Source organism: Folsomia candida, unplaced genomic scaffold (genome assembly GCF_002217175.1).
Source record: "Folsomia candida strain VU population unplaced genomic scaffold, ASM221717v1 Fcan01_Sc008, whole genome shotgun sequence".
In the NCBI taxonomy this organism is placed as follows: Eukaryota; Metazoa; Arthropoda; class Collembola; order Entomobryomorpha; family Isotomidae; genus Folsomia; species Folsomia candida.
Window position 1 is genome coordinate 4,764,413 of NW_019091200.1, and position 27,776 is coordinate 4,792,188.

The window sequence follows — 27,776 nt, forward strand, 5'->3', positions numbered from 1 at the left end:
AAAGTAAATTGTACTGACTTAAATTTGTATAAACATTTATGTCGCAATTGTTATTCAAATTGAAAAGTGAGATAATTTGTGAAATTGAAGGTGAAAAAATTGTTCTATTTATACATAAAGTTGAGAAAAAAGCTGGGAAATATTTAGTAGTCATTCGGTTGATTCCCACTTACAGCGACGATTGTTAAAAGCACTTAATTTTCATATCAAAAACAAAACAAACTGATTATAAAAGATTAGTGCATAAGCAATTTGCTCACTGGAAATATTTGAGTGATGATGAAGCACGATGCACGAACAAAAATAAAGCAAATGTTTCAAGATAAATACGTTTCATACACAAATACAAGTTGTGTTATCCAACACGTTGCTTTGTGCTTGACGTTGATTACAGCATGACCTTAGATTATAATTTTAACACGATATTACATATCCAACTGCATAACTGCATCAAACGTAATTCGGTAAACCTTTATAAAGCAGTCTCTATTTAATTAGTACTTCATTTTCTTCTGCTCAGTTATCCAATTCACTATACAGTTCTACTCCGCCAACTTAATTGTTTCAGGTGAGTAATAGTGCATATTTATTATTTAGTTCATACCGAGATTTTAAAATCTTGTCGAAAGAATAATATTTTCTAGCCTATTTTCTAGCATTTTTTCCTTAATTTCAGAACGAGCTATGTCTACGCCGTATCAAGGGAAGGGTCGCGTTTTTGGAGAATTCCGTTGCTCCCAATGCAACCGAACCTGGCAGTCCGGAAATAGTTGGGCCAACACTGGACAAAAGTGTGAACGCTGCCAAATAATGATCTACCCTTATTCACAGGTATCAATCAATTTGTAAACTAAATGAATCTAATATATACATAGTTTAAGCAAATTGATAAGAGTATTTTTTTGCAGAGGCAATTGGAAAAGTCGACGACAGAAATTGACCTGAACAAGCCGCATCCTCGTCACCTGTGTGAACGCTGCTTGTCAGGGAATCTGTGCCCCACGAAACGCTATTAGTAGGAAGAATTGGATATACTTCTGCTTGGAATTTTCAATGCTATTTATGAGAGAAATGCGATTCAACAATTTCTTATCAATAAATTTATCACTTGATAAAGTTAATTTTAATCAAGTTTAAAGTCGGCTAATTGTTTGGAACTGCACTTTTTACTTTTCATATTTCACAAACTTTATAAATTTAATTTACGTTAATAATTAATTTAAATATGCATTTTTACTATGCCATTAGAAAAGACACTATTTAAGTTTGAATACATAGCTTATTTTTGGTGAATTGTATGAATTTTAACAGTTCGGTGGGTTGAGTTACATAATTTGAAACACAATTAATTTAGATATTGCTTTACGCATTTACATCTATAGACAATTCACGTGCAATTATTATAAGTGATTTACAGATTTTTACAAAATATCGAGACGATATAAATTTGCGATGGGTTTGTCTCCAGATTTTTTTCTGATTTCAAACCATTGTTAAATTGCAAATTTTTGAAGTTAATTAACAAATTTTACACCTTCCAAAATCTCTACCTGTGTATTTGGTTAAAAATAAACTGACTTAAATTTATATAAATATTTACGTCGCGATTGTTATTCAAATTTTGAAGCTTGAGATAATTTGTTAAATTGAAGGTGAAAAAGTTGTTGTAAAATAAATCTGGGAAATATTATATTAACGAAATTCGACTTATACTGGACAAAAACTTTCAGAATTAATGGTCACGTTTCCCAAATTATCTATAATTGCACACCTTGCTAATAAAATATGTATGTATGTACTTAAACTTTTTCAGACCTGGTTTACTACAGTAATTTGCGATGTTATTTTGTCAGTTTGGGTCTCTTGTCAACATGTTCGAATTAATGAGGAAATTGAAATTTATCAAGTCACAAATCGAATCTGCTAAGAGTGCAAAATTCATCTCACAAGAAGAATTCGTGTGATCGTGGACAGTAGATAAGTGCATTTTACAATATTTCTGAATCAGAATTTCTGATTGCACACAAAATTCACATTCTCATATAATACCACAAAATATACAAATATTTGCACAGACGAATTAAAATTCTATAAAATTCAGAGACTGACAATGAGACAGACAAATTGAGACAAATTATTTGCATGGAATGGACCATGAGCCGGAATGAGTGAGATTGACTGAACCCGGCATTTGTAATCTTGTAAACAACTTTCACTTCTCATATTTTGTTTGACGTAAAAATTTGCTTTCTTGACACCTTATTAATAATTAAATTAATCAAAAGTAACATTGATTGACTTATTATTAATTGATTCCTGAGAAGATACCTGATTTCGCGAGGTGAAGTGACCAGAAAAAATTAACGAGAAGGTAAACGTTAAAGTTGAAGGTACAAATTTATAATAAATACAAATTTATTTATTTTACTTTTTTAATCAAATTTACATTCTACGTCGATTATTAAAGAAAGTTTTGAGCGTTCCGTCAGAGTGATTATAAACGTTTGGAAATGAATATAATTTAATCCCTTTTTAGCCTGATGTCTCCGAAAAACACTGAACAGAAAGATTGGAAAACATTTTGATATTGACTATAACTTCAAAATGCGAATACGAAAGAAGGTGAGTTATTATCTGGTGGAAATAGTTTACTGTTTCTTACATTATAATAATAATTTGTAATCCTTTGTATAGCACATGTCAATGAAAATACGCTTATTTCCAAAAATATGTCGGGGGGATGATGGCTCGAGTGACTCACATCGAGCCCCAATCACGGAGGAAAATAGGTCAGCCGATGTCACACCTGCCCATAAAGAGAAGGCCCATCTTGCTAATTTACCTCGGCTGGGAATAATTGTGTAATAATTTTTAGTAAATTATTTTATCAAGTTTCTTACAAGTGTGATTTAACAATGGAATTAACCCCTGTGCCTATGATCCGTATATTTTGCAGCCGTCTACCTCCATAGGCTAAAATATAAGGGCCTGAACCAATGGGTCGACATCGTGACGACGATATATGCTGAGGCCCTCCCCATCATCTCACGAAATCGTCCATATCTCGGTCCTACGAGTTCCTAACGATGAAAATCGACTAGAGTGAGTTAGTTCAAGTAATTTTGACTAATGACTGACTAAAGAAAACATTTGGTTGTAAGTGTTTTTTTGTGTGTGCAGTACTATTCATGATCATGACCCTTTAAAGGATTTTGGAAGTATTATGTGAGCGAAAACCCGGAAGAAGCAGTAATGAGGCTTAAGAAACGTTCTCGGTCGCCACATGCAGGTCACACCCTTTCAATTCGCCGAGCTTCATCTCCATTCATTCCGAAATGGTCGCTATCTCCTCTTCGTAAAACACCATGTCTCCATCTCCTAAACAGTCAAAGATTTACCCTTTCCACCACAAGTACATTACGTCGGGGGACAGGGTCGTTAGATGTGGACAACACATTTGAAGTTTGACTCCGCCATTTGATTCGACCGTAAAATCGCCTGGTTAGTGCGGATGGAACTGGTAGCAATAAAGCGAAGAAATAATGGCGAGATCTTGACCCAATTTTGCGAAGACGAATTTGCTTGTAATTACTTCGCAATAGGATTATATTTTATTCGATTGACTTTTTACTCAATTTACTTATTCGATAATTTCAGATAGCTCGTCGAAACCGTTGGTACAAATTCTAGAAATTGGACCTGCTTGCCAATGTGATAGATGCCAACGCGACGGATGTGTGACACCTTACTCTGATATTGGGTCGAGATATACTATGATAGAGGATAAGCACGAGACCAAAGCTCCTATCGGTGCGTGGAGAAAACGTCATATTTGATAAACGGTCGCCCATCACAGTTCAATCAATCAGTATGAAGCTGGAAATAGAAAGTCCGAAAAATTTACGGTAGCAGATATTTGAACTTTACCACCGGAAATGGATCGGTCAGGTAATGTATTTTTTGTTGTAGAGAAGTCATTCACTGTTGTAAAAAAATAGGTAAAATAGTCCCAAATTTTCCCAATTTCAGATGACAGAGTGGACTCAAGTCACTTGACTCAAGTGGTGACAGGATTTAGAAGTGACGGGAAAATGAGGCAGAATACAGGGACAGAAGTTTACGACGATCACGAGGCTGCCAGAGCGAGAACGACGTGACCGGCTTGACCGACGTCCTCTTAGTAGTCGGTTAAATGACCTCGGGCAGCATCATGCTCCCTCAACCTCTTCTCTGACATGTCTCCCGCAACAGTTTAGTTTACCTGGGAGGAGTCCGGATCGAAGTGGTGATTCTTACACTCGAATGATGATACCCTTGTCCGTTGATCGCTGGGTGACAATCTGACGAAGATTGAGCCGTCAAGACGAAAAAGAAGACAAAGAAACGCAAGTCAGATTCCTGTCGTTAATATTCGTCACACTCTTCAGACGAGACACACACAAAAGCCAAGAAACGGAAGAAATAGCAATGTTAATGTTGTACAAGTTTTGTTTACAAAACCCTGGTGAAATGCGTCAACGATTTTATTCCCAAATTTTTCGATTCTCATTACGTAATGATACCGATCAATTACTACTCTAATATATTTTTTGACGACAAGGAATATAAAAATACTTATACCGATCGCGTGGAATAATCTATTACTTATCATACTCTTTATTTCCCTTGCCAGACAAACAAATGGATAAATAAAATGTATTACAATATTTTGGTGCCCAATTAAATCTAATTATTACAGAAAATATCACATTAAATTAATGCGTCAGACGTTCACTTCAAATATCCAAATGGCTCAGATAACTTAATTTTACCAAAATTTATGTTTTGTAAAAAAATTTAAAACGAGTTTTGGAACGTAACCGGTTTTAGATAAGTGTCGCAATTTCGTGTCCAACCTGAAAATTGCAATTTCATTTCTACTTCAGGAGATGCATAATTGCCGGAAACAAGTGAATTGTTTTACAAACTCCAAAAATAAAATCTGTCTTTTCTGAAAACTTTGGGTTTCTGGTGTACAGATTTGCAAGATAAAAATAGTCATACCAATTGTCGGTGTCGTAATTTGGTGGTCAGCATTATAAAAAGTATGACAAAGTTTTAAGCCAATTTGTATTTGCCTAGAATTGCATCAACGATATAATTGCAAAAAAGATCGGGGCAGAGTTAATCATAATGATCGATTAAATTTATCACGTAATACGAAATTCTAATTAACATCAAATTAGCAAATATTTCTTGCATGATTAAAACTACATATATTTTCAAATTTAGGAAATTACTAAATGTTTTGTTTGATTTTTATACTGTAATGGTTGCAAACCACTTTTGAAATTATTAAGTGTATAATATTAATAAAATGGATTAAGGTGTTGGTGCTTTAAATTCATTCACAAAATACAAGAATTTGTCTGGTTTTATTGGTTTTGGGTTAATTTTAAAATTCTCAAAATTCAAATAAAATTTATACGAATACAGACATCCACCTTTTTGCCGTCATTTTATTGATTAAACAAAATTTATTTGAGAAATGTCTCCCCAAATCCGCCCCAACATTCGGACACACCACAAAGTCCAACCTCCCTTTAGACAAGCAAAATTAGTCAAATTTTGTGAACGAGTTAGTTCGAAATTGTATGTATTTTGTGGCCCAAGTAAACAGAGGGACAGATGGACACCGTGGGTTCATTAGCTCTGTTTCGGGCTAAAAATACACAGGGTAAAATGGGCAATAATTTTTCTGAGTTTAAAATTTTAAAATATATTTTTCATTGAATTTTTAATTACAAAATTATAATAAATGAAATTATTTTTTATACTTTAATTTCTTCTGAACAAGTCCATGTTTTTACTCAAATTATGCAGTTGGCATGCTGTAGCTGTGTAAACTATGTAAATTCGGTGGGTTCCAAAAGTTTGCAAACATTTCAAGCGTTGCAATTTATTTTTGCGAGGCTTATAAAATATTTACATAGACGCAATTCACTCACGCAGTCCTTTGGTTACATTGTAAAATTCGTAAATTTTACGTAAACTTACACACTTTTATACAATTTTGCAAACATTTCTGAGAAAAATTAGTGTCCAAATTTTTGGAAATTTACTCAGATAAGGGGTCTTTTAATTCTGTAAAAAATTGTATTATTTTACAAAACTTACGAATTTTACAAGTTACCAAAGACCACATGAAGTGCTTCATACCTAATTTCAACAATTTAACAAACTTGACGTGAATACCAGCATTACAAAATTTGAGAACTGCTTACGGGTTTCGTGTACTTTTACACGTTTTCTTATGCACGTACAACGTTTTATTTAATGTCATCCATCCATATTCAAGCAAAATACAACATTTCACTCACTCCACTACTCCATGAAACACTTTGTAACCTTATAAATAAATCGAAAATAATAAGGAAATCGGCTCGAATAATGGAATGTATGCATGTCAGTCAGCCACCAATCATAGAGAAACTCATCAACACTCACTTTCTCCTCCATCCATCCCCCACATTCCAAACCCCATTATTATTTTACAATAAGAACAACGCCAACAAAACAGGGCAGGAAGTTGACTTCGCATTCATCTTGGTGGCATTTGTACTTTGTTGTTACACAATATGTTGCAGGGGACGTGCGTAAATTATGTGGTGTCAATTTGAGATTTTATGATTTCAAGTTGTATGCTTCTACTTTCCAGTATTTAAGGCTCTGTACCAGTAATTCACCAAGGTATTCAAGTACCCTTACTACCCAAATTTCTTGGGACTGCAGCGTGATAGCATATTTTGGAAAAAAATCATTGGTGGTAAATTTATCAACATATTTTTTAATGAAAATATGATGTCACCCAGTACCACCAACTTCGCGAAAAAAATAAAACTGCCATTAATGTTTTAAAAAATTCAAAAGACGTTCACAATTTTTGGAGAATTTCGACGTTCATAATTCTTGTTCATAGCGGTGGAGAATATTGTGGCGCAGATGGTATAATAGGTCATAGATCCAGAAAAATGGTGGTGGACCGTTTTTCTTTCAGAAAACTTTGCACTGACCCAATTGCCCTTTCTTCTTTCATAAATATCAAAGTATCTGGAGTCTTTTGGAGTCTCTCCCTGATTAATCCACCTCGGCCATAATATAAACTACAACTTTTAATTCAAAATTCGTTGCAAAATACGATAATATCGACAGGAACGTCTTTGGAAAAGTTGCATCCGGCTAGTTGCCAAGTAGTATATAAGATTTAAGTATTGAAAAAAACTCGAATTTTCGAATTTTGAAACTTTCAAAATATTCGTATTCATAAGGGAATCCGAAGGTAAAAAGCAAGTTTGGGTCTCGTTCTATTTATTGTTCCTAATTCATTGACTTTTGACTCGTAAATTTTTCAAAATTTGCTTCCTCCATTTTTCCAGAGGGAGGGGGGGTGGAGGTTGCATAAAAATTTTAGAATTAATTAGGTAACTAAGGTCAAAAATATTTTTGGGCGTTCAAAGTTGGTACAGCGCCTTAATTTCTTGCGGGTTTGCTTTGCTAATTTCTTGCACTGTAAATCAAAAAACGCAAGAAATGCAACGTGTAATACAAAAAGTTCAAGAAAAATGCACCATCTAGCGACGCGCCCTATGAATTATAGCGGCGGGAAGTTCGTAATTTTTAGCGCCTTACATTTCTTGCAGGTCAAAATACCTGAAAAAAACTTTCTTGCCGTTATTTCTTTGCAAAGCATTTTCAAATCTTGCAAACCTGCATCCGAAACACTAACTTTTACACCAAATTGTGCCCCATGAAGCCTCATTTTTTACCTATGTCATTTAGAAATTACATAAATCTCCATATAAAAAATTGTGACTTCCAACTTCCTCAAGTCAAAAAAATCGTTCCACTGACTTCTCAAAATAAGGTTCCACATGCTTCTAGGCATCTAAATCCTCCTCAAAATAAGTGCATCTTTCCCGCACGACCCTTCGCTTAATAACAAAGCAAACCAAACCAAGCAGAAATTAGAATACACTACGGAATGAGTATGACTATGGCTGAGTGAAAAGTCAATATCTCACCAGAAGACAAACTATGTACTACTCATTTTCAGGAGGGAAATGTTGTAAAGATCTGCCAACCGGATCTAGAGGAAGAGTTGGTGTGGTCCGAGCAAAATAATGTAAACTCACGGATTCGACGAAAGGGATGGGGTGGAAATTTAGTATGATGTGAAGGATCTGGAAACTTATGATATCCTTCACGTACGATCCGGTTAAGGGATCAGAATTATGTAACATGGTGAAGGGGTTATCCATATTTAAGATAAGGGGAGGATTTTTTAGTAATAAAAAATTTTAAGAAAATTTTCGAAATAGTTGGAAAACCGTATTTTTGTCGAATTTGGGTGGACGGACCTTTCTAAAACCGCAGACAAGAGAGCTAGCTGCCAGCCAGTGCTTCCATTCGGCATCATCACCCTGAAAACTGGGAGACTCTAAATAATGTAGGGATAAATGGGATCAGCGGGAAATTTAAATCTGTTACGAACTTTCAATCTTACTTTCTATTAGGAAAATGAACCGAATTCACTCGTAAAAAAATTAAAAATATATTTCTGGTAAAATTAAAATTTTTAACTTCATGCGCCCCTACCGCATTGTTAAAGATTTGATTGAAATGATCAACAAATTCCATCGGGCTATGTTTCAGCGGGAAATTATTACCAAATTGTTACCGGGAAATTGTTACTAATTTTCTACTTTCGCTCGGTAACAATCTTGTTACCACCACATTTTGCATATGGTACACGTATTTGGTCAATTATTTAGAGTGTGGTCCACCAATATGTGCCGTGTACCGTGATCTGTGCAATATATTATATAATGTTCTCCTTGTTCTTCTTTAGTGAAATACCGTCATCATCACCCACCAATCCAATCCACACTATGAACAAGTAACCAACCACCTTTTGCCTTTACTACACAACTATTTCACAGATTTCTCATTTCATTTCATTTTCATTGTGAGGCAGGAAAGGGAAGAGAAAGCAGCAGCTTCTACTAGCCGAACATACATTTGCATATCCATGGACAACTAATAAGTAAGCACCACCACCCTTTCGCTTCTTCTTACTTACTTGTCGGTCGGTCGGTCTTGGTCTGAATTTCGCTGCACAATCGAGATTCAGATCGGGACAAGAACATTACAATTTCGGATAGGGTCCGGTTTTCGGTTTTGGTTTTGGTTTGGTTTTGCCCTCCCTGGCTCATTCTGGGTTTGCATTTGCGGCTGGCTGGGTGGATTGTGTGGTGGGCAGGGATAGGCAACACGACTAACCGAAAAACCTGACCAGAATTTTTTGGTGAGAGATATACACACATGTAAAACCACACTAGGGAAAAAGACACCAAAAGGTGGGACAATATTTCGGGGTAGAAAAAGGTAATAAAAAAAATTAAGGGGAAAGTTTCTATTTTTTTGTGTAAAATTTTACTTAAAAAAATTCGGGTTTTTATACAAATTTAAGGGAGAAATTGAAAGAGTTGCTTGGCTTAGGAGCGATTTTGTTTTAAAAATCGGGTAAAAAGTTGGAGAAAATGAAAACCAAGAGAGATTTTTGGTGGGAGAAAGTTCGTAAAGTTTTTGAGAATTAAGGAAATTTTGACTTTCTCACCTTGCCCCGTTGGATCATCCCTTACTGAAAGAAAGAATTTGTGCGATAGTAACTTTGCTATGTGGGTTAAGGAGTCTCGTAAAATTAAATAAATCCATAAAACTCGACGTTCCTGGTAATTAACCCATTTTTCGGGGTGGCCAACTTTCTCTTTGGGAAAGAATTAAGCGGTTTATTTAGAGCAAAAGTAAAAGTGGTGTGAATAAAGAAAGCAGAAAGTGTCCTGATGGTGGTGTGGAGAGGAAAAGTGAGGGTATAAAAGTAAGTGGTGTAAATAAAGTAAAAGTGAATAAAATCTCCCCCTCGGAAAGAGAGAAAGTCACCCTTATTTCTTTTTCTACCGGGTAGTTTGCTATCTCACCGGGTAAGAGGGTTCGGGCATTAAGATGGGGAGAGAAGAAGGAGGAAGGGAGAGAGTAGAAAGAGGATAATTTTATGGGATTAATTTGTCACTTTTTACTTTCTCTACTTTCTCCCCTTTTTTGGGCTAGAGACACACTTTTTTTGAGAGGGTGGGATCTGTTTGTTTTTGTGCTACTGGTTCCAACCAGGAGAATTTGTTTAGGAGAAAGTCATACGTATTTTTAGGCGTACATTTTTTTAACGTGTGATTTTAGAAAAAAAATTAAATAATTCTATAATTATTTAGTGAAGAATTTTTTTTTGCTGGACAGGAAACACTAAACTTGTGAGTGAAAGCATTAGGGATTACAAAAGGAAAGTTTAAGAGAAAATCTAAATTTACGTTATTAAAGTTCGAATATTTTTTAATCTCGAATTTTGAATAATATTAAACTTTCTTATGTTTCAAGCCAAACGAAAAGTTTTGTGAGAAGAGTAGATGAAAAACAACTTGACAGATTAATTTATCTTTCTGTTTTGCTTTACTTTCCCATTTTCTGAGACAACAACAAGCGTTTTTTCTTTGATATAATATATTTATTTAGATAGAAAAGGTGGTGACTTTTGCCGTAGTGTTTGAATCTTTTACTTTGATATGTATTATAAGAGTGTAAATTTTGTTGTTTTTTAAAGTAAACCAAAAAGTGACATGGAGGGAGTAAGGTTTATATTTATATGTACCTCATTAATTTGAAAATTAATTCTCTGTTTTGTCTACTTTCCCCTTTTCATACTGCCGAAAGACTTTTTCATGTGTCTTTTTCTTCCTTGCAAGGGATAGAAATAAAAATTTGGTCTAGTTTGATCAAATTTCTTATCTATTTTGTGAATTGGATAAGTTGGCAAATTTTTTGGGGGTAACTTCAGAGTAAAAAGATTTTCAATTTATGCTATTTATCGCTTAAAAAATAGCTCATCCTTGCACAAACTGTACAAAACTTGGAACCTTAGTAATAACTTTACATACGCATTTTTACAGTTTTTAGCGTATTTAGTACACAGAATTTAAAGTTGAAAATTCTAAATTTTCTAAGTTCTAAATTTAAAAATTTGTATATAGTGCTTTGAAAATAAAAAAGCGCTACTGTTCCATATTTAGTACAATTGTACTGTTCTTTCTCGAGTAATATTTTTCTTTAGCGATAATATAGGATCTTCAAGTTCAAATAATTGTAAAATTAACTTTTTTAATTACATCGACGTTATACAAAACAAAATATAATCTCTAATTAAAAAATTCTTCTTCTAAATAATATTTCAAAAAAGTACCATTATCAGTCAACCCCAACCAAATAATACTGTACGATTTATTTACTTTTGAAAATCTCACTTTATAAAAAATAATTAAAATCATAAAATAGCTACATTTAAAAAAAGATATCAAAAATTAAGTGTAGGTTTTTTTCGTTGCCACCATATTAAATACCCATCATTAAAATTATTGGGTAAAGATTTATTTGATAGGGTCGAATTTTTTTAAAAATTTATTTGTAAAACCAATCACTCCCAATAATCCAGAGCTCAAAACGAAACACCAAAATCCAAAACCCCGTCTAAATTTACCCCTTTCCTTTCTCCATGTGAAAATCATCCCCAATTCTCCCAACTTCTTATTCCTCCCTTCTTCTTCTTTCCGGATCAGTTTTCCCGTCCTCGTTCTCATTTCCATCCATCTGAAAGTTTGTTAAGTCAGTTAAGTTTCCTTTCATGAGGGTAAAGTGGGGTCTTTTGGGTGAGTAAGTAGCCGTGCCGGGTAATGACGGCACTTTTCTCCCGGATTAAATTATCTCGCCCGATTTCATCCACAACCCGATTTCTTAATTCTCTTTCTTCCTCCACCTCCTCCTCTTTCTCCACCAGAATATTGGCATCATCATCATCACCATCTTAAGTCGACATCTTGTCCTTGTTTTCTTCTTGGGGATGATTATTTTATCTTGTTCGAGGGAAAGTTCGAGTGAAAGTGGAAACAAGAAAATTACCCGACTTAAGAAAAGATTAAGTTGTACGAGGTAAATAATGAGGTGACAATATTGTCAAGGAGTAAACAGTATTTATGTCGCGTTTTTTACGTTTTGTCACCAAATGGTGATAACAATTTGTCTATTAACTTTCGCAGAAATTATTGTTACAGTTGAGTGATAAATTGTGGCTAATTTATTTTAAACGTACAGTTTTATCCCGAAAAAGTTGGTGTCGATTTTGACTTAATTTGAAAATAAAATTTTGCCAACAAATTAGCAATTAAATTTAATATGAATTTTTCTGTATTTTTACAGGTTTTGTATCCGCAAGTCGACAAATAACGTCTAATCTTGGGAATGATTTGCTCTTGTTAGAGTAAAATTCTTAGTGAAATTTGAAACAATAAAAAAACAACCCGACTGTAGAACAGATTAATTATTGTTGTGCAACGAAGTTGGTGCCGATTATTGTTACAATGACTTCATTATTATTATGGAAGTGAAAGTGAATTAGAATTTGTGTCAAAAAATTGTGTCCGTTTCACAAAGAAAATTAGACTAAAAAGTGTGTAGTGCAGGGAAAGTGAAGTGAATATTTTCTGTGTGACAAAAACTTTGTGATGATAAAAACTCAACATGCATCTCGCCAGCGAACTCAGCTTTATTACGGAAACGTATCACAAACTTGCGACAGAGGTTTGATTTTCTTTCTGTAAATTTGCACATACATAAAAACTTGAGTTTAAAATACGATAGAATTTTATTTTATTTTAATGAAACTTTGTTAATGTCTTAAAAGTACTAGAGTACACGTAAAATGAATCTTTTTGCAATTCATGGCTATTAACTGTTAAAAAATAAAACTTTGGCGCTTAAGTTTTTATGATGTTTTTTGAACCACTCAAGTATCTGTAAACTGGTTTCCTAAAAAATTCAAATGCAGAAAAATTGACGTATTTTTACGCCAAATTTTATTTTGCACAAATCACGTAGTAATAAATTTACATAGGTTTAGAATTCACACCATAGTGTCAAACATTCAACATTGTTAATCTCAATTAATTATTAAATTCATGTTAGGAGTTTGCAAATTATGCCAAATTTACAAATGTGCAAATCCTCCTATATTTTTTTTTACCAAATTCGCTTCAAAATTAATAAATAAAACAACCCTATCCTCACAATACACAACAAATGCATTACATAATCTAAACCGAGAGGGTGAAAACTAGTGCCTAATTATTTCCTAATTATTATGCAATTTGGTTTAGGTGATGGCGGAGCGTGCCCTGACAGAAATGCTGTCGGATTCCCCTGGGGGCGAACTGGTGAGGACGGGTTCTCCAAATTTCGTCTGTTCCGTCCTCCCCGTCCATTGGAGATCCAACAAAACACTCCCTGTCGCTTTCAAGGTGATTAACTAATTCAATAATGTATAGAGAAATTTACGGATTCATTTTTGCAATTGATGTGTCAATGAGAATGTCTCATTTTGAATGGGAATGACAGATTTTTGCAAAGTATCGAGTTTAGAGTTTAATTTTTTAATGAAATATGGAAACCGCATTGAAATTGAAATTTATTAATTTGGTAATTCAGGTGGCTAAATAGTATAAAAATGTGAAAAATTGCCTTCTTTCCAGGAATGAAAAAAATAATAATGAATAGATTCGCTGAATATTTGTTACAAAGTTTTCTTTAAAATCGCCTTATGAAAATTTAGTATGATTTCAATGCCAAAAATATTTTTGACATAAGGTTTTGTACGGGCAAATTTATTTTCAGATGTGTGGAATCACCAATAAGTAGTTATAAATTAACAGTTCAATTAGCAATTGAACAAGTTAAGTTCAGTTAACAATTAACAATTTAACAGTTCAATCGTAATAGTTGTTTGTACAACGAGACGAGAAAATTTTTCGGATGACAACATTTTATTTTTTCTTTGTGTTTTTAACATCTAACGAAAGTGTCCCTACAGAGATTTAATTTTTTAATTAATTCTGATAACAGGTCATCGCTCTGGGTGAAGTAATGGACGGGACACTGGTCACTGTTCGGGCAGGAAATGATGAAAATTACTGCGGCGAATTACGCAATGCAACAGCAATCATGAAAAACCAAGTTGCAAAATTTAACGATCTCAGATTTGTGGGAAGATCTGGTCGTGGTAAGGGTTAGCGAATTTATGTCTTCTTTTTAGTCGTAAGTATGCACTATTTGTCAAGATTTGAAACACGTAATGAGTGGGATAAATACATACATATTAAAAATTTTGGGTGGTGGGATTTTTTATTTGTTTTTGAAATATTTTTGTAATCACAAAAATATTTCAAAAAAGGTGCAAATTTTACACGAAATTAAGATTTAGGTAGTTAACGAAATTAAAATTAGTTAGGTCCGATAACAAATTATTCACATAAAATTTAGAAATGAAATGACGTAAAATGAAACAAAAAAAATCTATGCTTTTCCAAAAAATTTATGAAAGTTTAGTTGCGTCATTTTAAAATAAACCAATTAAAACTTCGATTCATTAATTAAATCTGGGCACTTATTTCATCGAAATCCGATCAAAATTCAACGCTTGCATAGTTGGACTATTTTTAATCTAAAAATTCAATATGAGAAACTTAAAAATAAGACATACTAAAATTTCCACCACTTTGCACTTTTACGAAAACAAATTTTTTAAGTAATAAAAAATTGTACATATTTTTTTCCAACCATAAAATACAAAACCACTTTCACAACTTTCACCCATGCCTTTTCTCTCTCTCTCTTCTCACTGGTTTGGTCATCTATCCATCCGTCTGTCCAGTTTTTCCTACTTTATTCCGCCATAGATTTCCTTGTCCTGTCCGAATCTCACATCTAAACAATTCTGGACAACAATAAAATCTGTTAAATACAAGATTTCACTTGCGATTAGGTCGAAAGAAAATGGAACTCGTGACATTTTTATGAACACTTTTACCACCATTTGCATGAACAAATTGGACACTTTGCTTGAAGGGAGGAGAGAACAGAGCACGTAATAATAGTGGGGAAACATGGGGTGAAAGAGAGACGTGAATGTTTTTAGGGAAGAGAAAGTGAGTGAATGAGACGGAGAAAAATATTAAGAGGCGAGTGGAGAAAGTGGGGAAAGTTGAGATTTCTTGAAAACAAGTTGATGCTACTCGATTGCATCGCCGTCGACGCCGTCAACAATCTAATCAAATTATTAGGATCGACTTAATTTCAACATTTTGTAAAAGTGGCGAAGAAATTTTACAATATTTAACTCAGCACTTTTGGTTTTTAAAGCGTGAAAGTGTTGAGATTGAACAAAAGAAATGCGACTCTACAAAATTTCTATTAAAAAGTAATGCATCATTACATGATTATTTAATTGCTATTAAAAATTCGCATAAATTATGTATTATCAGTGTTCTCATGAGTCTGATTTTTTTAAATCTAGCATTTGAAGAATTATTCTTTTCTTTGAAGTGAGGAATATTGAGATTTTAATAAATTACAATTCTACCACTTTTCAGAGTTTCGAAATAACATTTGCATTAGGAAATTTTAGGAAATTTCAAAAAGCTTAATGAAATTAAATTGAAAAAAAATCCTGAAAATTTCATTTTATTCTAAATAAATTAATCTTATGTACATATTTATTAAGTTTAAAATTTTTAAAATAAAGTTTTTTTATTAAAAAATTACTACAAAACTGACCTTAAACATCTATTAGCAGTTATGTAATCAATTACAATACCAGATTTTTACTCGTGGCGTAATACTTGTACATTAATTTAAAGCAAGGGTTAAAGCACCTCACTTTATGAGAACTTTGAGACATTATTTTTTAAGGGATGCACTTTCAGAACATTTTAAGTCTCAAATTGTAGTTGTTCATGGATTAGAACATTTTTATAAAATTAAGTCAATTTTATTAATAATCAACTTTTTTAAGCTCATTCCCATCAATTCAAGAGATAAATTATCCATTAATGCACAAACCTTCAAAGTTAAATACTTATACATACACATTTCCCATAATTTTTTGCAAGATTTAGAACTAAAATTGCACTAATTTAGTAAAATTTTAGCAAAATTTCAAATCTCTTTTTTTCTATAGGAAAGAGTTTCTCGCTCACGATAGCCGTAGCCAGTTCGCCCCCACAAGTGACAACGTACCAGAAAGCGATCAAAGTTACGGTGGATGGTCCAAGAGAACCGAGATCGAAAACGAGTCAGTTTTACTAATTAAAAAATATTGATTCCAACTTTTAATAAAATTTGTAATTTTTTAAAATTTCAGGGCAACAGCAACAATTTCACTTTGGTTTTGGCCAACGCGCATTTCTCGGAGGATATACGGGGGCGCTAGACCATTTGAATAGAAGTGCAGATTTTGCCATGACGCTAAGCCGGATGCCGAATTGTCAAAGTTAGTAGTAATTTTTGGATCACGTGTTTAATTGAGAACATTTTAAGGGGAAAATTCAAAATTTAAACCCCAACGAAAGCTTCCCCGATTATTTAGAGTGATCCAATTGCAGTGTAATTCCTATAATTTCTGGATCACGTGTTTGATTGACAAAATTTTAGAGGGAAAATTTATAACCTTGCGAAATATCTGCATCAAAGCTACCCCGATTGCTTAGAATTAACTAATTGCAGCTTAAGTCCTATATTTCTAGATCACGTGTTTAATTGACAAGATTTTAGCGGGAAAATTGAAACCCCCTGCGAAATGCATAAAAGTTTCCCCGATTGCTTAGAATTAACTAATTGCAGGGTAATGTCTATAATTTCTGGATCACGTGTTTAATTGACAAGATTTTAGCTGGAAAATTTAAACCCCTGCGAAACACATACACCTTCCCCCGATTATTTAGAGTGGGCTAATTTGCAGTTTGCAATTTTGGATTGCATTTCAGATATGAGCCAAACATTGGCCACATTTGGGACCTCATCCTCAAACCACTGGGGTTATGCCTCATCGCCATACTCGACCTATTTGGGAAGTGGCTTTCCCAACTGTGCCGCAGCCATACAAGTATGTAAAACATAACCAAATTCTCAAACCGACCAATTCACCAAAAACCCGACCCACCAAATTCACCCGAAACCGCTAACCTTCCCAACCAACCCCACCGAATATGTGCGGAGGAATATATAGATAAATACGTTCATTCATGAAATGACGCTCCTTTTCCCATTTATAATCCGATCATCATATTTACATATGCACGTTTTAGCACATTTCAGAAATTCATAACTTTGGTTTAACCGGGTGAAAGTATTTAAATAATGGAACGATGGATTACTAAAATTTTAACAAGTTTTGGCTACTATTCGATCAAAATATTTATGTTTCTGAAATGCAAATTACAAATTTCCAGAAAATTTGGTGTGATTCTGTGCAAGCATGTTTGTCATATCGTTAACTGAAATTTCCTTCGAAACAAGATCTAAATAAACCTTTTATATCAAATATCTTGCAAAAAATCCTTTCCGGAATTAAACTCATACATATTTTTGTTTAAAAAAACCTAGCAAAATTTTTGATATTTTTTTCCAAAAAATATTTCCCATCTCGAAATAATTTACGGTTTGAATTTGCCATTATTGATTTTACCCTCCTACCTCGAGTTACATATTGCACTTTGCTTGCTTGCTTCTCTTCCCTTTCGAGAAATAACGTAAAGTCAGCGAAATTAAAATCATGCTCGAAATTAAAACTAGAAAATTCATGCGTTGTGAAAGTTGTGTTGGTTGGTTGGTTGGTTGCCTTTGCTTTCCATGCATATTTGAAAAGCTGGGCACGAAAGGAAAGGAACCAAGTTTTGTAGCAAAGCCAAAGTAAAAGCAGAGCGGATTTTAGCCGGAGAGAGAGAGAAATGTAGTAAAATTGGATGAGCTGAAAGGAAACTAGACCTGAAAGTTGAACTATACGAAAACCGCAACCTCATTTACCCCGAATTTCCATTAAACCGGGAGAATACATACGACATGGCATACCAAACCTCATCCAAACCTTGCAAGGAGAAGGGAAGACCACATCGGGTGGGTGGTAGGGTAGGGTTCCCATGTTTTGGGGAGAAATTCATAAGAAGTAAAATGGACATAATTTTCTTTAAAATTCAGAAAATTTTCAGAAACCAAGTAAGTGAAATTTTAGAAAGGGCAAAAGTTTTTGCAACGGTCTTTCCCGAAAATATTAGATACGTTTTGAAATTTTGGATTAAAATGATGTGTAAAATCAGGCAAAATTTGTAGCTTAAAAAATCAGTTTTACCACGCTAAATTCTCGAATTTATGGTATGAGACTTTAAAAATTGTACATTTTAGGCTTACTATACTTGAAAATTATTTAATTTTTGCCACTTTGACAAAAGTATCTGGAAAAATTGTAGTATCTGGAAAAATTGTAGCAAAATATTTTTTGCACTTGGTTTACGTCAATAAAAATAAATCTCGTGTAAAGTTATTTTAGATTTTAAAAAGATTGGTTGATGTAAATTGCTCTGTGCATTAATATTTTAATAATTTGAGAAAATAGTTTATCAAAATTTTGTCAAATGTGACTTACCAGGTAAAATTGTCAAATTTACAGTATGAGATTTTGAAAATTTTACATTTAACTTTATTATACGTGAAAATTATTTAATTGCTGTCATTTTCTAAATAAATATATGGACAAATTCAGCAAAATATTTTTTTGGATAAATTAATTCAATAAATCTTGAAAGTAAATTTTATCTCAACCGTGAAAAGATCAACCATCCTTCTATTCTGTTGTTGTGCATTAAGATTAAAATAATTTGTGAAATTACCTTGTCAAAATTTTCCCAAATATGATTTTTGACAAAAAATTGAGTAAAACCAAGTTTCCGAAACCCTGGTGGACTTGGCCGGGAAGGGAAAGTTGGGAGAAAGCAGCTTACCCAGAGAACGGGGGATGCATGCCTGAGCACAGCGTGATGATGAACACGACACGATGATGACGGGGAAAAAGGAACAAATTTTGCTTCTGGCAGGATGAGAGAATTCCAAAGTGTAAAGCAATCCGTGGAAGCAAGTTTATCAGTGTTGCGTTGAGTTACACAACCCGAAGGAAATATTGGGCCGGATTTCGGCATAGTTTGTTCCAGACAACAGGATGGAAATTTATGCATTTTAACAAACTGTTAAAATAAGTATAAGACTTAGAGTTATGCAGATGTTGAAAATTATTATTGATTCAAATATGTATTTTTAGTTAACTAAGAGTTTATCCGAAAAAAAACTAATAGTTTTTTGGGAAATTTTTGGGTAAAACTGACTGATATAGAGTTTAAAATAACTGAGGGGGTCATAAAATATTTTTCAATTCACATATTATTAACAAACCCCAAATCCAAGCTTTCGTGTTAATTTTTTAAAATAATAATAGAATAATTACAAACTGACGTGCCTACTGTTCGTTCAAAATTAATATGCAGTAAAGTCCTCCAAATTTTTTAAAAGGTCAAATGGTCGAAGTTGCTGGTTATGTCAACCAGCAACTTCGACCATTTGATTTGACAACGATTTAATTATGTACATTTTGTCTACTTTTTAAATGAATATTAGGTGAAATTAGGAAAATATAAACAAACTCAGTCAATGGAAACTAATCATCCGCCAAATAACCTTTCAGACTTTTTACTGCATATTAATCTTGAATGAACAGTAGCCTACAAAGTATCTATTGTATCTTTTAAATATTAACCATTTCTATTATTCAATTTCCGACGTAATAGTTTCTCATATTTAAAAAAAAAAATATTTCATTCCTTCAAATATTTTTAGTATTTATCTTTGCTGCCAATTAGCATAAAATGCGGCATTTATAAAACCACCCCCACCCTCATCCACCCCCACCCCCATCCATGCCCACCCCCATCCACCCCCACCCCCATCCACCCCCACAATTTTTATGGGGCAACGTGAGATACCTTGGGGCAAAGTGAGATTCTATTTCATATTGGGGTATCGTTCGTAATTAGCGAGCGAAGCGAGCAGGTTAGGTTAGATCAACTAGGTACGCGGATAGCCTGGAAGGCTGAGCTAGCAAATCTAGCTAGCTAGGCTAGATAGAACCTAGGTAGCACTTCTAGCTAGCTAACCTAGGTAGCCTTGCTAGCTAGCAGAGCTACCTAGGTTAGCTGGCTAGAATGGGGGGCTAGAGTGGGGGTGGATGGGGGTGGGGGTGGGGGTGGATTTGATGGAGGTGGGGGTGGATTTAGGTGGGGGTGGGGGTGGATTTGGGTGGGGGTGGGGGTGGTTTTATAAATGCCGCATAAAATGTGTACTTTGTGCCATGGCAAGTTCACCATTTATCAGCGTGACACACTTTGTAAGTAGAAAAGAGCAAGCATGATTGGGCAGTGTTTAATTTTTTTTGTCAGAATACTAAACTTGCAACGAATTGAAAAATTTGATATAAGGAAAACTGAATTTTTGAATTAGTTGAAGTACAATTTTTTGGCTAGTTGCTTTTTGATAAAGTATTTAATACACAAAACTCATTAATAAACTATATTAATTAATGAGGGGATGGTAAGGAGAAATAAAATTCATATGGATTTGGTGCTAATGAAATCAGATGACCGTTGATCTGCGTATTTATGACTTTATTTCGGTAATTCATTTTCCCATGTGTAAATTCCAAGTGAATTTAATTAAATTCTTTCAAACAAAATTCCCTAAAACAATTGAAAATTTCTGTAAGAATAAATTAATTGTCAAAATGTTGTTTTTCTCATTAAGGTATCTTATTTATTTGTAATGCAATGACGACAATTATGACAGCAAACACCTCTCTAAATACTAATTTTGGTAGAATTATTAATTCGAAAATTACTCTGAAATTAGGATTTAGTAGATGACGATGAATACTTAATTTTAAGAATTGCATACGCAAATGATTTTTTATCTGACGTATAAATTTCAACTTCACATAATATTATTTAGTTTAAAAAATTCGAATTTGTTATATCTCGTCATTGTAATTACGCACAAAGTTGGATAATATTTACAATCATTCTTAAAGTTTACCACTCCAAATAATAATAAAATAAACACGAATTATTAATTAACCATTTTTGTAAACTTTAACAAAGAGTTCATCTTTTTAATATTATTGCAGTTACTTTGACGTAGATCAAAATCTGAATTCCTGTTTAGTAATTATTATTTTTTACTTTTAATTTTGTGGCGCATCAAAGTTACAATTTTTGCACTTTTGCAATATTAAACTTTTTTCAGACATTATGAAACTCCTCCTTAATTCAACACATTTCGTTTAACTTTTCGCAGGGGACGACGAGCTCATTTTCGGCTGCGGGGGGTTTGCTGCCCGACCTGACTTCAATGAATTCCATTTCTGGACCTGAGTACAACTCGTCCACGCCCGCATCGAATTCTTCAGGTAATAAGAAACATGATTAGAAATTCTTAAATAGCAGTTGACAAATTCAACATATTTATTTAGTAACAATATTAAGGAAAACTTTGTAATATTAAAGTACTCGGATATTTGTAACCCAGCAAGAAAACCGTAAGCTTTCTATAAGGTTGCAAAGATTAGGAAAGAAAATCAGGTCGCATATTTAATGATTAATAATTTAATAATTATTCACGCAGACATTTGTAAAATCAGCAAATTTTGGAAAATACGTTTATAAACGTTTTTAAAGTAAAAAAACGTTCTTGATCTGACAATACGATGGTGTGACGTGTAACCCTCCGATTTGGTTGAAATTTTAGAATTGTGTGGTCTAAGTCAATACAACCAAGGTTTCTTGAAGAGGTTTGTGCGATGTTTGGAATTTGTCAAAATATTTGAGGTTCAAAGTTGAAAAAAATGGGTGATTCTTAATAAAGGAAGGGAACTCCATTCACATTCCCTTCATTTGAAAATTTACAAAATTTTATAAAAGTTTGTAACTTTACAGAATTTACGAATTTCACAATTCTACCAAGGCCTGCGTGAATTGTCCCCTTGTAAGCCTTTAGGCTTTGTTTTGAATAATCTCATACAACTTTGCAAACTTGGTAATTACAGATATCGAATTGTTCGATATTTTTTAATCGGCCTAGTGCCAAAAATTTTGAGACGCAAAAAGAGCACAAACTTTTTAATAAAAGTTTTAATAACTTTTGTTAACTTTTTAATACAAATTCAAACCTACAAATTTTATGTAAAGGAACAAAATTTCGTTAAGATCTTCAAATAATTTTTAACTTTTTACTTTACTGACCAAAAAAATCCCTTCGCATGAAAAAAATTAACATACTAGTAAATACACGCTCAGAATAGAAATATTGAAGATTTACGAAGTTACGCTTGTGCGTCACACATAGTGATGGTAATCCGTAACCGATCCTATCCTAGGATCGTAAAAACTCGGATAGGATCGGATTTTCACACGGATCGGATAAAGGATCCGAGGATCAGACAATCCGATCCGATCCGAACCGATGAAATCCTAGGATCGCACAGGATCCTCGGATCATCCGATGTAAACTCGTTTCACATTTGGTGAGTTCATCACATGGCGTACATTACCCGAATGAGCCGAATTATCCTATTATTTTACACCAGTTATTTTTGTTTTGGCGTTGAAATCATAGGAAATTGAATAATTTGAACGCCAAAACAAAAATAACTGGTGTAAAATAATAGGATAATTCGGCTCATTCGGGTAATGTACGCCATGTGATGAACTCACCAAAAACCGTTCCAATAAATAAAGAAAAGCAGCTGGTAAAGTTTTTCCATAGTTAGACACAAGGTGTCTCACACATATCATCCGCGGATATCCTACGATCCTAGGATCGGATCGTATCGGATTTCAAGTAGAACCGGGAGCCGATCCGATCCTAAAGCGAGCAAATCCGATCCGATCCGATCCTGTATTTATCCGATCCTATCCTACGGATCGGTTAATTTAGGATACGGATTACCACCCCTAGTCACACATACTTTCTCATTACAACCTTTTAAATAGATTTGTTTTTGAGAGACTTCAACTCCATTTTAGAAATTAATGAATAATACGAGTATTACCGAAAAATTAAGGTGTTCAGGTATCGTAAATAGAATCTAATGTAATTTAGTAATAATTTTACGCTAAATTTTTAAAAGAGCTTAAAATTCGTACAATTTTTTAAATTTTGAAATTCTACTTTTACACTACAACTTTTAGCAGAACTAAATAAAATTAAAACTATAAACAGAGTAGGACCAATGGATAAATTAATTTAGAGAATAAGAGATCTTATAACTCCTGTTACTTTCAACAAAATTTAAATTTCGAAATTCTAAAAAAATCGATCATTGTAATCACCGTTTCACTCAAGGGTTGAAATAATTGGATTTTTTGTTACATTTTAATAATTGAATTTTTCCTTGTCACGTTACTCATCAATCCAATCGTGTGGAACATAAACCACAGAAACTAAATTCAGCATCGATTTTCAGGCAATCACTAAAATTCGGTTTTACGCACAAAATCAATTTTACTGACGTGTAACTATTTGTTGCACAATGATAAGAAAATTTTACGTAACAAATAATTTTTCATAAATTTCAGCCCCAAAATTTTAAGGTTTCTTATGCACGAAGAACTTTCACTTGTGCTTTCTCCACAGTTTGGAAAATCACAGCAAAGCAATTCTTTCAAATTTTTGTATCCCAGTAAACTGCAACAAATTATTGCAAAATTTTACAAAGTTTTATCAAAGTTAGCGCACCAAATCTGTTTGAATACACTAAATATTACCTTTGTCCGATACCTTAAAAACTTAATATAACTATTGAAAAAGTACCAACATCTAATTCACCTTAACCAATAATTAATATTTTCTGAACAAAACAATAACGGCACGATTCCTTGTACAAATTAAAATTCATCGCAAATTTGGCTCAAATTTCTGAAATTTTACCAAATACTTACCCAAATTTTCTCTCAACACGCATATCATGTAGATACTTATTCACTTATCCGATCCCTTTAATAAAACGTAATCTATCAAAAGACAAATTGCATCTGAATAAATTTCATTAACCATTGATATTTTCTAAATAAAACAATAAGGGTGTTAATCCTTGACATTTTTTCGAAAATTAAAATTTATCGCTAATTTGCCTCAAATTTCTGAAATTTTTACCAAATACTTCCCCAAATTTTGTTTAAACACGGTTATGTGCATACTGATTCGCTTATCCGATATATTTAATTTTAAAATCTACACTACCTTTCGATTGAAAAAAATATCTGATCTAACTTGAACAATAATTAATTTTTGTAATTAAAACACTAAAGGCACGAACCCTTGACATTTTTCAAAAATTGCAACTTATTTCCATCAAATTGTTTCCCAGTTTATGTAATTACTTTCAACACGCGTGCATACGTGCATACTTATTTTCTCAAAAATTAGTAACACACTTTTGTAAATGGAACGAGGAAGGCTAAATATGCGGATGTAAATTCTCACTAATTTAATTTCGAATTTGTTCGTATCCTCCCAAATATGTAAGGTACTTGCAGTGGGACTCAGAACAATTGCTCCCTTACAGCTTCTCAAATTTTAAAAAGTTGTGTTTGCACCTGGTCTGTATCAATTTATGATAGATTAGTAACCCGATTTTCCTTCGGGATCGTTACAATTTGTGGAAACCTTTGTAAACTAAACTGACATTATCATGAGTTACAAATATTCGAATCGATCATTGGGCATTGCATCGACATGCTTAAAATTAATGCGTAATATTTCTTAATAAAATATAATTTTCAAATTTTATCTTCTTAATATAAATTTTTTCAATTTCCAAATTTTCAACTTTTTTTTTTGAGGTACATAGATACATATTTAATTCTAGTTCATGCGTAACTAGTAAAACCCTTAAATTTTATAAAATAATTTCATAAACTTTTACAAAATAAAAATACGCCTTTGGTTTGACTAAGTTTTTAAAAATTCATGGGCTAAATGATTTTCATTCGAAATATCTATAAAATTTTCAAATTATTTTAAACTCCCCAATTTTCTGTAGTTCTCACAGCCGACAGCGGCGTAAGTCCAGCCAGTGATGTCGACCCGCTCGGCGCGGCGACTGACCGCCTCCTCTCCGCGGGGGGTTCTGGGGGTGTAAGTTCCACCTCAAATAACAACAATGCACCCCCACTCGTGCGAGAAGCCTCCTCCCACCAGCAACAACAACAACTTCAGCAGCAGCAACAACAGCAACAGCAACAAAGGATAGCGAGTGGTTCGAATGGGCAAGGCGGGTTGGTGGGATCGGGCACCGGAGGAACCACACCCACCGGTGCGGGCAGCTATCTGCACAGCGGGTTGGGCAGCCCCACAGCAGATTTTGGTCGGGACGAGCAGCAACTTTATGGACAGACGCATCTCCAGGTGAGTAAAGATATTGAAACTGTCATTCATACAATTTTGTGCTTAGAATGGGGACCCAAACCATGTTCAACCCAGATTATTTTTTTGACCATGTAAGGTTGAAAGAGCACCTCCTTAGAAAAGTATTAAGTGCGGGACTTGAGCAGATACGAAAAATTCTGCGAATTATGGGCGTCACAAGTTTGCGAAAACTTTCCGCTCGGTTTTCGACCAGAATTTGTGCGTTGCTGCAGCTCAGACTTTTTCTGCATTGATTCGTCCATGAAAACCGAGCGTTTTCGCGAACTTGCGAAATTTAAAGAAATTTTCGCACCTGCATAAATTCCGCACTAATCCTAAATGTTGTCTCTAAACAGTTGGTCCATCAAACTGAGGTCTTCTGGAAATAATCTGGGTTGAATATGGTTTGGGTCCCCATTTTTAGATTTTGAATTCGTAATAAATATAAACAATTGGCAAATTTCGTCACCTGTGGAGGGATGGGGTTATGCGAAGATATAAAGCATTAGCAATCAGGTGTATATGTAGGAGATGTATAAAATTTAGATTTGTAAGCATTTTTTAAGTTTGTGCTAATTTTTAGTTTGACAATCTTGGACACCTTTAAGTAAAACATTTAAGTAAACTTATTAGTGAAATAGGTGGGTAGATAAGTCACGTATTCGGTCCCTTATGGCTACGCAATTCGATAAAAATGTATTTTGCTAAAATTGAGCGTATTCATTATTTTTTCGTATCCTTAGTATTCGTCGTACCGTAAAATAACTTACATACGACGGTTACGAAATTTTGTAAGCGTCGTAAGGTTTTCTCACGTGACTATGCTTACAATTTTTACGAAACCAGACCCCTTGTTTTTTCTTCATCAACTATTTTACGACATTAATACTAAGGATATGAAGAAATAATGAATACCCTCATTATTTTTTAACGCAATAAGTGAAAGTCAGTCATCGTAAAGAAAATTTTACACAAAATTAAGTGCTACTTGTACCTCAATTCTATGTGAGCATTGCTCGATAATGAGTTTATATATAATTCCATGATAATTCAGTAACGCTAGATTTGAAGTACGCGTAACAAAATCTTCCAAAAACTTTTTTTTACAATTTGTGGTCCATCTTCAAGAAATTTTATTACAACTTACGGACAAAATTGTACGCACGCTACTCTGTTGGTAACGTATTACCTCCAGACGGTAGCAATATTTAAATTTCAACCTCTATATTGAGAAATTGACCAATTTTTCTGCGCCACATCGCCTTAAAGCCGCCTATTGTGATGTTGCGAAGTAAACCGGACAGATTTTGTACGCGCCAAAATCACGTGCCCATTTGATTAACACTGAAGACGGGCTGAAATTCAAATCAAATCTATCCGGTTTACTTCGAGAATTCACAATAGTAATGTCAACACACCGAAGCAATTTTACTCCAACCTAATCATTTTACTTTCCCCAGGTGCAAAATACAACATCCCTCCTCCACCAACAATCCCAACCGCTCCACACCCACCATCAAAACCAACACGGTAACAACATGTCGACCTCGTCCTCCTCGTCCGCCAACATTCTGACCCCTTCAAACACGTCGCTAATGCAACAACAACAGCAAAACCACCATCAGCAGCAGCTCCTCCAAAATCAAGGCATTTCCGGCGGGGGTGGTTCCTCGTCCTCCTCCTCGGCGGGATCTTCAATGTCCTATCTCGGCTCCTTTCCCGCCGCGGCGGCTGCCTCTGCATTCTTCTATTCGCAACTCTACCTCAATGATTTTGATAGCAGTGGAACCGCGGGAAATCCACAGAATCAAATTCACCACCAAAGTGGCGCCACCCATCATCAAAGTTTGGCGAGATCTAGTTCGGGGTCAAATGGGATTTTAAACCAGCACGGGCAAAGTATGGGTGGCGGGATTGGGGGACGTGGGCAGCACGGCGGGATTCATCCTGGTGGCGGGATGATGGTGGGTTCGGTGGGAGGAAGTGGGGGGAATGGGGCTGGCGGGGGTGGTGGTGGGGCGGGTGAGCTTACGCATGGGGTGTGGAGACCGTATTAAGAGAAAAATTTAATTTTTTGGAGAAGAACAATGCCGGATTTGATTTTTTTTATGTTTCGAAATTTTGAAATAGGGCAGATTTTGCATCTGAGCTGTTTAAAATTGGGTTTCGTTAAATTTTTGAAACTTGTCTACCTCGATTGAAATACAATTTTTTTAATATTTCAAAGTTTTGAAATACGACAGAATTTGCGGTTGTTTGAAATTGCGTAAGTTTTTTAAACTTGTCTACCTCGATTTAAATATAATTCT

At 34.1% G+C, this 27,776-nt stretch overlaps 1 protein-coding gene and 2 long non-coding RNA genes across 5 annotated transcripts; all 3 read left to right on the plus strand.

The window, feature by feature from the left end:
• The first annotated feature begins 409 nt into the window (after positions 1-409).
• On the plus strand, positions 410-1,131 carry LOC110853491. Its single transcript, XR_002548216.2, has 3 exons — positions 410-568; positions 677-831; positions 909-1,131. It is a non-coding gene; the product is annotated as an uncharacterized LOC110853491 (long non-coding RNA).
• A 1,068-nt stretch (positions 1,132-2,199) lies between these two features.
• LOC110853531 lies at positions 2,200-4,708 on the plus strand. Of its 3 annotated transcripts, none has more exons than XR_004835466.1 (7): positions 2,200-2,390; positions 2,537-2,622; positions 2,695-2,861; positions 2,957-3,102; positions 3,181-3,584; positions 3,658-3,948; positions 4,030-4,708. It is a non-coding gene; the product is annotated as an uncharacterized LOC110853531 (long non-coding RNA). The 3 variants fall into 3 exon arrangements; XR_004835467.1 differs by having other exon boundaries at positions 3,181-3,501; XR_002548228.2 differs by having other exon boundaries at positions 2,200-2,371.
• A 4,478-nt stretch (positions 4,709-9,186) lies between these two features.
• On the plus strand, positions 9,187-27,524 carry LOC110853555 (segmentation protein Runt-like). Its single transcript, XM_022101841.2, has 10 exons — positions 9,187-9,423; positions 12,337-12,717; positions 13,293-13,433; positions 14,035-14,191; positions 16,148-16,261; positions 16,331-16,459; positions 16,953-17,071; positions 21,358-21,469; positions 25,103-25,467; positions 26,928-27,524. Exons 2-10 carry the CDS (start codon positions 12,658-12,660, stop codon positions 27,522-27,524), a joined length of 1,794 nt encoding a protein of 597 aa, XP_021957533.2. The 5' UTR covers positions 9,187-9,423; positions 12,337-12,657.
• Positions 27,525-27,776: the final 252 nt, after the last annotated feature.

What these genes read in the sequence shown, in the direction of transcription:
- LOC110853555 (XM_022101841.2), top strand. Translation starts at nt 12,658, where the DNA reads ATGCATCTCGCCAGCGAACTCAGCTTTATTACGGAAACGTATCACAAA. An exon ending in ATCACAAACTTGCGACAGAG is followed by an intron (nt 12,718 to 13,292) that starts GTTTGATTTTCT and finishes AATTTGGTTTAG; the next exon opens with GTGATGGCGGAGCGTGCCCT. An exon ending in CCGGATGCCGAATTGTCAAA is followed by an intron (nt 16,460 to 16,952) that starts GTTAGTAGTAAT and finishes ATTGCATTTCAG; the next exon opens with ATATGAGCCAAACATTGGCC.